Source organism: Agrilus planipennis, unplaced genomic scaffold (genome assembly GCF_000699045.2).
Source record: "Agrilus planipennis isolate EAB-ADULT unplaced genomic scaffold, Apla_2.0 scaffold22, whole genome shotgun sequence".
In the NCBI taxonomy this organism is placed as follows: domain Eukaryota; kingdom Metazoa; phylum Arthropoda; class Insecta; order Coleoptera; family Buprestidae; genus Agrilus; species Agrilus planipennis.
This window is the reverse complement of record NW_020438874.1, coordinates 1,882,140-1,894,195: the sequence shown is the minus strand read 5'-3', so window position 1 is coordinate 1,894,195 and position 12,056 is coordinate 1,882,140. Positions and strand designations below refer to the sequence as shown.

The following is a 12,056-nucleotide window of genomic DNA, read 5'->3' as shown; positions in this document are numbered from 1 at the left end:
AATTGAGATTATTACAAGTTACCTAATAAATTCTACTATTTCTACGGCAAATTCAATCAACATTCGAAAATTCTAATTTTTGCGTTGTCATAAAAATTTAGTTTTCTCCGTGAGTGGAAAGCAAAAGCAGACTTTAAACTGCTAAGTAACAAGTTAGGTACGTAGACGGTACAGTAAGACTTTTTTATAACAGGATGTCGCGATTTTTTTTTGTTTTTTTGTCTTTTTTTTTTCATTAAGTGAACAACAATTGACGTTATCATGAAACCACTTGACACGTCGCGTCGCGTCGCGTCGCGTAACGCCACACAAATATGCTTGTTCAGGGTTACGATTAGATTAACAGTATAAAAACTTATCGCGTAAACGCGAAAAGCTTTGGCCCGTGTTCGAATTTATTGTCCGTAAATTCGCAGCCAGAAGGTTCGCAGTTAAACAAACACCAGCGAGTTATTGGCTCTATCGTTATAAAAGCAGATAACGGCGGCCGAGTTGGTGCAAGCGTGAAACTGGGAACGAATATGCACAAACACAAATGTATTTTAACACACACGCACATATGCATACGTACTATAGAGGCGTATCAGTCGTATAACACACAAAGTGTTTAATTTCCATCAGTCGCGTTTTGGTCATCAATATCTAGTTTCCCGTGGGAGTAGTATATTTAGGTTCATATTTACCTACTTGTTTTGTTGACCCTAGCTTTTAAAAAAAAAAGACTAATTAAACCCGTCCAAATCCGACACAAATCATCTTACTGAATTCAAGATATTTAATGTCGGCTCTCTTCAAACATCATACTCTTGGTCATCTTCAAATCTACACATGCAGATCAAGACAACTAAGCTGCAGACGTACAAAATAAACAATGAACCTCAGACATGTATAATTATAATTGTATCAAAATTCCTGGAAACTGTAGCCTAAAAATTCAATCAGATAATAATTAAAATTTTCCGAAACAATGCTACATACCTGCAGATACAGACGTATCTGTCGGCTAGATAAAGCTTTCAATAACAATATAGGTATGTAAGTAACAACAAGGACAAAATTAAAAATTAGATTATCATTTTAGTAATTTAGTACCGAAAGTTTATCTTCCGTTTAATTAAAAAAAAAGCCAAGTTCGTAGTTATAAAATAATCCGAAATCCGCAATACTATTTCTTATAGGTACGTACAATTGTTACCGCCCAAGTCAAAACGTAATAAAACTTTTGCAAAAAAATATTACATGAAAACAAGTCAAGATTTTTAGCTCACGTTGTCCATCGGCTTTGTTTTAGAACCACTGCGTTATCGTGAGTGTGATGTGGCCGTGTCGGCACGCGACCGAGGGCAGCCGCCCCCTTACACCGCCCCCGGCAGCCGTCGTCCTGCCCGACCTCCCACGCGCCGCACGCGCCTGCCACCGCATCTCACACCACGTCGCAGTTCGCGTGCGACAACGCTCGGTGATAGTCTCATCAGGTCCGACGTTCTACTATCTTTCCGAATACGATCCACAACGTAGTATTCACCATAGTCAGTTGCTTAAATCTTCATATTTTCAAAAAGTTTTGGAAGAAACATTTCTGCTTCCTATATTTCCTCATTCACAGTAGTGTTCATCATTGGGTTCTTCTTCAAGAGTCAAGATATACTCTCTTTACTTGTGCTCTTAATTTTTCACCATTATCACCACAACGTTGTTATCGTCTCCAATGACTGCAAAAACTAAGAAAGCCACAGAACCCAGACGTGCAAATAAACCCTTGATGGAGAAGAGACGGAGAGCTCGAATTAACCAGTCCCTTTTGGCACTCAAAACATTGATCCTGGATTCTGCAAAATCTGAAAATACTAAACATTCCAAACTTGAGAAGGCAGACATCCTCGAGTTGACCGTCCGTCATTTTCAAAGACATCGCAGTCTGGATACTGCTGGGGTCCGTCAGTATCGTGCAGGTTACTCAGATTGCGTCAAAGAGGTACAGAGATATTTGGAAACACCTGATGCTCAAACCATGACTGTGATGGATGCTGGAGTTCGACAGAGACTCGTTCATCATCTAGAAAATTGTGTTTCTGAAGTTGATTTGGACTTGAGACAGCCTCCCAGTGTAGAAGAACGGTTACAACCACCGGATTCCAGTACAGTAGAAGAAATAAACAACAACAGGAACTCTGATGGAAGTTCACCAAGGATCATCGTGAAACCTCCATCTCAACAGATGGAAATCCAACAAACCGGTGACGTATTTGCGCCCTATCCTACAACTACCACCAATACTGTGGGCTCCCAAAGGCTACCAACATCTAGTATAGTCTGCAATATTGATCCAAAAGTCGCTGCATCTACAGCTACTGATTGCTTCGTAATAAATGACGTATTGGCAGTTCCTGATTGCAAAGATTTGTCCACAAAGGTGCTGAAAACGAATGATGGTAATTTTGTTTTTGTTTTACCATCGCATTATTTACAGTTGGCCAACGCATTGGGCATAAACCTGAAAGATTACCGAAGCGAATCACAGGATGGACTGTCGAGTGTTTCGGTGAAGTGTGAACCGGAAAAGCCGCTAGATTTCAGCAAAAACAACGAAAATGACAGCATGTGGAGACCTTGGTAAAAAAAAAGGTTCCGACAAACACTTCTTCGCCACAGTTATCTGATATGAATTTTTATGGTTGTGTGTCTAGTCAGCCGTGCAATCTAGATTACAATTTATTTTTATCATAGTTTAAAGTAGAATACCCTAGCCAATGATGTGCTAATAATGTTCCTTTGAATAGAATACGTGTAACATTGTAAATATTTTTATTATTGTATATNCCTATTTCTGCTTCCAGAGATAAAATCTGTTAATAATCCTAAGTAGAGAAACAAGCATACACAAACTTTGAGTCTTCTTAATACTTATAAAAAAACAAATATTACGTGAATTTTCTTTAAATGCCTTTCCTGGTGTGATTTAGCTCAACTATGAACTAATAAATCCTCTATAATATAAAAAAAAATGAAAAGCTCTGAGATTAATTAAAAAGCGATCATATTACGTTTATAATAATAGGAAGACTTCTTCCCAAAGAATGATCTGTAGATGTCTTGTAGACATTATTCCTACATACTGTTTGATATTTGCGGGATTTAAATTTTTCCACATATTGTCTTTTGAAACAGATTGCAATATACATATATGCTTGTACTGTAGCAAATCGTTACGCAATTCCTTAAAGGAATTTCCGACTGAGTCAAGATCCAGATCATTTCCACCGCCTTCAACTTTTGCAGTCGTACAAATGGCCGCCACCAACCCCCTCATGACCTGCTTGTTTGATGTCGACACGCTACTGAAACAACCGATCCGACGCCGCCGTTTCCGACCTACCGACGACGCCGTCAACATCGACGCTGAAAGGGACAAGTGACGAGCAGAACTTAATCTTTCGTTCTCGACATTCACGTCCATTCGCTCGCCCTCGATCTTCTAAACGTTAAACGGCCAACCCCTACACAAAGCATACCTATATCCTAGACCCTAGATGATATTAGTACTGAAATTTCAACATAACAAACTGTTGGAAGAAAGTCGTTACCACGTAAAAAATTTCGCGAGCATTTTTGGATTAAAAATGTGCTCATAATTACTACACATAACCCTGTTTATGTGCAGATTTCCAAAATTATTTTCTTTGAATACTGAAACCGATACGAGAGCGCCTACTCGTCGTGAAAGAAACAATTGTACTTCCGTTCTAAAATTCTTTCCGAAAAACTGCCTATCTCCTCCTTGAACCTTTTTTTATTACTACTTGTTTTCAAGTTTTAAACTTTTTCAAACACAAACCATACCAAAGAGAGAGTTAGCAGGCATAATCCCAGACCTTTTAACTTTATATTTTTCAAAAAGGACCAGACAACAGCTGAACAGTATTTAGGTACATAATAATGATGAAGTATTACTTCATCATATTTCCTTTTTAATATAAAAACGTAGTCTTCTTTTTTATCTGCAGCTTTCACCCAAATGGTCATACTTTGTTTGAGAGTGAATTCAGTTTTAACACCAACACAAATTACTATAGTTCGGATTTCGTTTCCTCAATTCCTTCAAAATTATTTTCTACAAATGTGAAAACCTTGTGAAACTTTGTTAAGTGATTCTTCATGTTATTGTAAGAGTTGGGACATCCAGGGTGCCTCCAGACACACGGATGGTCCCTTGGCGTCCGTCAGGTAACAATTATCGAGAATCCTTATAACGCTTTTAACCTCATATTGTATATTGACTAGCAGGAACGTGCCCCTTTTCTTTGCGGAAAAAGATGTTTATTAGCGACGTCTCATCTTCCTCATCCGTACAGAATCTACAGTTACTATTTCTCCAGAGTTTCATCTTGTGTCTGTGCTTCCACAAAGGAACCATGACCAGTAACAATACCCATCAGGATTTGTACATCTCCCTTACACAATTCTAGTATCAGTTTTGACTAACCCTCCATCTCATATGTATGTTTAGATGAAGGCAGTGGTTGTTCTGCATCTGTTAGTGTTGCTCCTCACCTTGGTATGCTTATTAGCGACCCAACTTTTAATTTTGGTTACCGTGGCGCAGATACCAGCTACCGTTTCTGATTTTAAAAAGCTGTCCTTCCTAGCTTTCTTGAATAGTGATCCATAAATTGTGGACAAAAAATGTTTTCAGGCCATTATTGCTTCTCATGGTTGTAGAAATTTTGAATCCAATCTCAAACGTTCTCATTAACCCTTTAGACAAAAAGAATACTACTATACAAGTGAAAATACTGAAAAATTGACTCTGCTGTATCCACCTGATCGTATGGCTGAGTGATAACCGCTTCATACACAGTTAGAGATATTATTTGATGTCTACTCTTTTATATAGGACATCATGAAGGTATCTGCTAAATATAAAACAACTTTTGGGGAAGCTTCGTCTTTGTAAGCTCATATTTACAGCGAGCTTTTCGGTGGCTTCGAACAAAAAAGGTTTATTTAAAATAGTTGTTAAAGATTTGACCAGGTCCATCATTAAAGAGGAGAGACATGGTGCCCTAATGATGATAAAACGCGAAAAAGATCTTTGCAATGCTATTGACCTAAACAATACGGTGAATTTGTGGACGAAACTTAAACACAGGCGAATTCGAGTAAACTAATAGTATTACCCTACTGTGCTAACAATGCCTTTCGGGTTCGATTCCCGGCGATGGTGTGAAAATAGCAACAAAAACTTTTTCTTCATTATGTAGTGGAATCGAATTAAGTTCGGGTGCTGTCAGCGGAAAAGCCACGTAGGAAAATAGCGTTTTTTTACGAGCGAACGCAAGCAACGGCTACGAGAGTTTAATCAGCACAGATATAAAACTTAAAAATAATGTGCTTAACAATATTAATTACTGATTTAAATTTTCAAGGGTTAGATATAATGTAAAACACAGACACGAAATTTCTTTTTTTTCGTCATTTTTCCAACCAGTGGAATAAAATCTGAATGAAGAAAACTCAAAAGCACTTGTTAAATTTTCAGATATTTTGGATACGTAATCTTAAAGAGAAAATCATATTTCTTAAGGCACTTTATTAAAACAATATATCAATATGTATCATGTTTTTAAGAGAAATAATTTGTAATAAAATAATTTAGTTTTCAGTTCTAAAAGAATCTAAAAATTGTAATTAACTACATAAAAATTTCAATAAAATATACGATAGATTGCAGTGATCTGTCCCAACTGCCCTTGCTAATTAAGAAAATGCCTAAAAAGCATCAACCATCCAGTACGTAAACTTTCCACGTTGACGATGTCATGCTGCCGTCACTTTTCCTGATAATTGATGTGTTGATACGGAACGCGAATTCTAATAATTTACGTAACAGGACGCTGCCGACACCGTTGCACCACCGTCCGTCCGTGCTGATACCACTAACAGTCATCGTAAAAAAGGAGGACGCCACATTGAACCCTGAGCGACACTACAGAGCACAACTCGTTTGAAAAACCGCCAATGGAAATGCACCAGCGAACTGATAACACACAACTTTTCTTTAGTAATTTGTTTAAAATCAACTGAATAACTGAAAGATAGGGTAAAGGTCTAGATGGGGGTGGGGGGGATTGAAAGAGGAGGTCTCCCCCACCACTGTACCATAGAAAGTTCGTGGCGGTCTCACCCCCATAAAAAGTTATGGGGGTTCAAAATTAATAATTGTAGGGGAGATCGAAAGTGGGTGGACACCTCACCACTGTACCATAGAAAGTTCGTGGCGGTCTCACCCCCATAAAAAGTTATGGGGGTTCAAAGTTAATAAATATGCCAATTTTTATACATTTCTAGGCATGTAAATATTTATATAGTCATTCTTAAACAATATTCAAAGGTAAAACTAATGAAAAATACATAAAAATATTGAGAAAGTTATATAAAACATTATTTAAATATCTTTATCAATAGGGTAGGTTAGGTTAGGTCTAGTTAGAGTCATATTAGAGGTAGAAACAGGAGTTAGGAGGGGTAGAGGTAGACCTACATTAGATTACTGTTTGCAAATAGTTAAGGATGTGGGCTGTTCTAGTTTTAGGGAAATGCGAAGTTTAACTCAGGATAGGAAAGAGTGGAGGTACGTGTCCAACCAGTCATAGGACTGACGACCTTATGATGATGAAGGTTAAGTTAGGTTAGGTTATCGGGTTTTGTTCAAGTGACCACCCTCTTTCGATCCCCCACCTCCACCCGCTTGAAAATATCTTTTTTAATGCATTTTATTTGAATTATAGTGTATGAAATGAAATGAAATTGACAAAATAATCAACTTTCAACCCCCATAACTTTTTATGGGGGTGAGACCGCCGCAAATTTTTTATGGGGTTTTACTCAGGTGACCACCCTCTTTCGCCCCCCCTACCCTCTTTCGACCCCCCTACCCTCTTTCGATCCCCCTTTCCCTCTTTAGATCCCCCTACTCCCACCCCCATCTAACCCCCGTAACTTTTTATGGGGGTGAGACCGCCACAAACTTTTTATGGTACAGTGCTAGGGGAGACCTCCTCTTTCGATCCCACCCACCAATGATGGGGGCCATCATCTAGACATTTACCGAAGATAGTTTTTAAAAGATAAGGTTTTGTAGAGATTTAAAATGAAAAAACTAAAAATAACGAATTAGATCATTGTGTCTATGCTAATAGACTCAATAACAACTATTTTACAACAAAGGCTGCGTTCAGAAATAAACAGTACCAGGTAAAAGTTACGCCCAAAGTACACCCAAAACCATTCACCCTTTCATTTCATGTTCTCTAACTATTGTACGTGTTGTGCTTTGTGCACCCTTGCTAAATGAATAGCTACATTTTTTCATCGTCGGGTTCATACTCTGATACCTCATTAATAATTGCCTCTGTGAATTTGTTACCTGAAATAACAACTGTAACAGAAGGTAAATGTTTCTGGTGGCTGCTACGAATGATGGTAATCATTTTTGGAAAAGCATTTTACCACTTTGTATCTGACTTTTCGAGATTAAGAATCGGCTTCGACCAAAAACACTCAATGCGTTCGTAAAGGGCTAACAAACAATTTAATACTGCAGTATTACCTTATCACGTGATAGGTATGCTTTTCTCGCTGGGAAACCCAGCCCTGAAGTTAATGAGCCGCAATGAAGTTTAGATGACTCCGATTTAAAATTTTTCATCTTTGCTATCTCTTGGAATTTTCAGTTGGCTGTAATTACTGTTCTGAGGAATCAAATAAGTTGAATTTTCGAAAACGTGGAAAAAACTTGTCGTAAATACAGAATACTGTAGAAATTAAATGTTATCCAATATTACTTTTGCATCCAATTTGTATGAAATGGAAATATTTCTATCAGTGTACATAATTAATACAATGAACCGTTTTCAAGAAAATTATATCGGGGAAATCTTCCGCAGGTTTTCGTCCAGTTCCAAAAAACAAATGTAATAAATATTTTTGATTAAATATAAAACTAATTCGATGTCTTATTGCAAAAAAAATGTGAATCCTTCAAAAAAAACCCTGTAAGTATCTTTACTACCGGAAACATCGTTTTAGGACTGCTAATTTTTATCTCTGCTTCTGAAAGCAAGACGCTTTTAAATTTTGACCTCCCATGCAGGTTAATGAAGATATACCAGATCCTCATCGCGGATACTTTGACATAATGAGAGGAAAAACGACCCCCAATTTTCTTTAATGCACACTTAAACATTTCCCCTAGCTTTCCCGGATTTTTCCGCATTTTCCGCATACATCTTCATCGTTATATCATCGCTAATGAAACCCAATAATTTTTCGCAGCCGGTGCAATTCGTTAAAGCCAGTCGGTAATCCTTTGCTATTAGCCAACCGCGCGTTCCCTCCCGTCGCGCTCCCCGTTCCCGCCGGAACCACCGCCACTGGTAGCATCGCATCGGCGACAGCGTCGTCGGCGGCGGTTCGCTGCCATGCCGCCTCCGCAGTCGCCACCACCGTCATCTCATCCCATAGCATCGCATCGCCGTGTAGCGACCGAACGTCCGACCGCACGTTGGCAAGATAAAACCGGGTGCTGTCAGCGGAAAAGCCACGTAGGAAAATAGCGTTTTTTTACGAGCGAACGCAAGCAACGGCTACGAGAGTTGATGTGGCGGCAACGGCGCCGCCAACGCGACAGCGACAGAGACGATACGTGACGCTGTTTTCTGGCGAAAGGCCGCGGCCGGTCGTTTCGAGTCACGTCTGCTGTCTGACCGCACCGCACTTGTCAAATTTTAACTGTTTCAGAGTTACTGCAAAATAACACGTTCTCGTTCTTCTACCTATTTTTTTTTACTTAAATTTATAGTCTTTACCTTTTCAAACAAACAACTGTTTCATCTACTTAAAAATACAACATTTTCCAAATTTGTTGTAAATGAGTCGTCCAAACTTAATCTGACCAATTTCGATTGAACCTTATTTATATTTTAATAAGGTAAATGAACTACCCGCAAAAGTATCAGCCTTCCATCGATGTGAAAACTTTGACTATACAATATGCCTCATGCAAACAGGACATTATTCTTCATGCAGAAAATGAGCATACAGTGGTAGTGAAACCGCAAAATATTATTTGGTCGAGGATGTTTCATCGGTCACCTTCTATTAAGAGACTTTCGTTTGTTGTTTTAGTTTTCACATATCCCACGAAATTCGACTTTTATTCCAGTCCTAAATTCTGCGGTTTTCGTCAAAATGAAAGCTGTCAAATATAAAAGTATTTTAGAAATCCTATTTCTGCTTCCAGAGATAAAATCTGTTAATAATCCGTCTTCTTAATACTTATAAAAAAACAAATATTACGTGAATTTTCTTTAAATGCCTTTCCTGGTGTGATTTAGCTCAACTATGAACTAATAAATCCTCTATAATATAAAAAAAAATGAAAAGCTCTGAGATTAATTAAAAAGCGATCATATTACGTTTATAATAATAGGAAGACTTCTTCCCAAAGAATGATCTGTAGATGTCTTGTAGACATTATTCCTACATACTGTTTGATATTTGCGGGATTTAAATTTTTCCACATATTGTCTTTTGAAACAGATTGCAATATACATATATGCTTGTACTGTAGCAAATCGTTACGCAATTCCTTAAAGGAATTTCCGACTGAGTCAAGATCCAGATCATTTCCACCGCCTTCAACTTTTGCAGTCGTACAAATGGCCGCCACCAACCCCCTCATGACCTGCTTGTTTGATGTCGACACGCTACTGAAACAACCGATCCGACGCCGCCGTTTCCGACCTACCGACGACGCCGTCAACATCGACGCTGAAAGGGACAAGTGACGAGCAGAACTTAATCTTTCGTTCTCGACATTCACGTCCATTCGCTCGCCCTCGATCTTCTAAACGTTAAACGGCCAACCCCTACACAAAGCATACCTATATCCTAGACCCTAGATGATATTAGTACTGAAATTTCAACATAACAAACTGTTGGAAGAAAGTCGTTACCACGTAAAAAATTTCGCGAGCATTTTTGGATTAAAAATGTGCTCATAATTACTACACATAACCCTGTTTATGTGCAGATTTCCAAAATTATTTTCTTTGAATACTGAAACCGATACGAGAGCGCCTACTCGTCGTGAAAGAAACAATTGTACTTCCGTTCTAAAATTCTTTCCGAAAAACTGCCTATCTCCTCCTTGAACCTTTTTTTATTACTACTTGTTTTCAAGTTTTAAACTTTTTCAAACACAAACCATACCAAAGAGAGAGTTAGCAGGCATAATCCCAGACCTTTTAACTTTATATTTTTCAAAAAGGACCAGACAACAGCTGAACAGTATTTAGGTACATAATAATGATGAAGTATTACTTCATCATATTTCCTTTTTAATATAAAAACGTAGTCTTCTTTTTTATCTGCAGCTTTCACCCAAATGGTCATACTTTGTTTGAGAGTGAATTCAGTTTTAACACCAACACAAATTACTATAGTTCGGATTTCGTTTCCTCAATTCCTTCAAAATTATTTTCTACAAATGTGAAAACCTTGTGAAACTTTGTTAAGTGATTCTTCATGTTATTGTAAGAGTTGGGACATCCAGGGTGCCTCCAGACACACGGATGGTCCCTTGGCGTCCGTCAGGTAACAATTATCGAGAATCCTTATAACGCTTTTAACCTCATATTGTATATTGACTAGCAGGAACGTGCCCCTTTTCTTTGCGGAAAAAGATGTTTATTAGCGACGTCTCATCTTCCTCATCCGTACAGAATCTACAGTTACTATTTCTCCAGAGTTTCATCTTGTGTCTGTGCTTCCACAAAGGAACCATGACCAGTAACAATACCCATCAGGATTTGTACATCTCCCTTACACAATTCTAGTATCAGTTTTGACTAACCCTCCATCTCATATGTATGTTTAGATGAAGGCAGTGGTTGTTCTGCATCTGTTAGTGTTGCTCCTCACCTTGGTATGCTTATTAGCGACCCAACTTTTAATTTTGGTTACCGTGGCGCAGATACCAGCTACCGTTTCTGATTTTAAAAAGCTGTCCTTCCTAGCTTTCTTGAATAGTGATCCATAAATTGTGGACAAAAAATGTTTTCAGGCCATTATTGCTTCTCATGGTTGTAGAAATTTTGAATCCAATCTCAAACGTTCTCATTAACCCTTTAGACAAAAAGAATACTACTATACAAGTGAAAATACTGAAAAATTGACTCTGCTGTATCCACCTGATCGTATGGCTGAGTGATAACCGCTTCATACACAGTTAGAGATATTATTTGATGTCTACTCTTTTATATAGGACATCATGAAGGTATCTGCTAAATATAAAACAACTTTTGGGGAAGCTTCGTCTTTGTAAGCTCATATTTACAGCGAGCTTTTCGGTGGCTTCGAACAAAAAAGGTTTATTTAAAATAGTTGTTAAAGATTTGACCAGGTCCATCATTAAAGAGGAGAGACATGGTGCCCTAATGATGATAAAACGCGAAAAAGATCTTTGCAATGCTATTGACCTAAACAATACGGTGAATTTGTGGACGAAACTTAAACACAGGCGAATTCGAGTAAACTAATAGTATTACCCTACTGTGCTAACAATGCCTTTCGGGTTCGATTCCCGGCGATGGTGTGAAAATAGCAACAAAAACTTTTTCTTCATTATGTAGTGGAATCGAATTAAGTTGATTTAATATTTAAGTTTGATAATTATTTTTTATTTATCAATGCATATTTTTGTAAGTGGGTGTGTAAAACATTAACTGGAACATTAAAGTACACAGTAGGTAATTGGTTGTGCCCCCCCCCCCCAAACAGAATACTTCGCTAAGACCCTGATCCTTGGGAAATATAATTCGCAAAATTTCCTTAATTTATCGAAGTTATACCTTGAATCCTAGAATTTTTGACATTCCCGAACAATGGTGAGTTTCCCTAATGGCTTTTCGCTAGCTTGTCTGGACTTCTTTGACTTTTTGTAAGATTAAGGTCCGAATATGACATAAATTATAGTTTTATATATCAAAATGTTC

General features: G+C 37.9%; 1 protein-coding gene across 2 annotated transcripts; it reads left to right on the top strand.

Annotated features, from left to right (window-relative positions):
* Nucleotides 1-1,428: 1,428 nt before the first annotated feature.
* Nucleotides 1,429-2,810, top strand: LOC108740782 (transcription factor HES-1-like). Of its 2 annotated transcripts, XM_018475247.2 has the most exons (2): nucleotides 1,429-2,413; nucleotides 2,471-2,810. In XM_018475247.2, the coding sequence occupies exons 1-2, from the start codon at nucleotides 1,709-1,711 to the stop codon at nucleotides 2,615-2,617; spliced, it is 852 nt and encodes a 283-aa protein (XP_018330749.1). In that variant the 5' UTR covers nucleotides 1,429-1,708; the 3' UTR covers nucleotides 2,618-2,810. The 2 variants fall into 2 exon arrangements, with proteins under 2 accessions (XP_018330749.1, XP_018330748.1); XM_018475246.2 differs by having other exon boundaries at nucleotides 1,429-2,810.
* The last annotated feature ends 9,246 nt before the right edge of the window (nucleotides 2,811-12,056 follow it).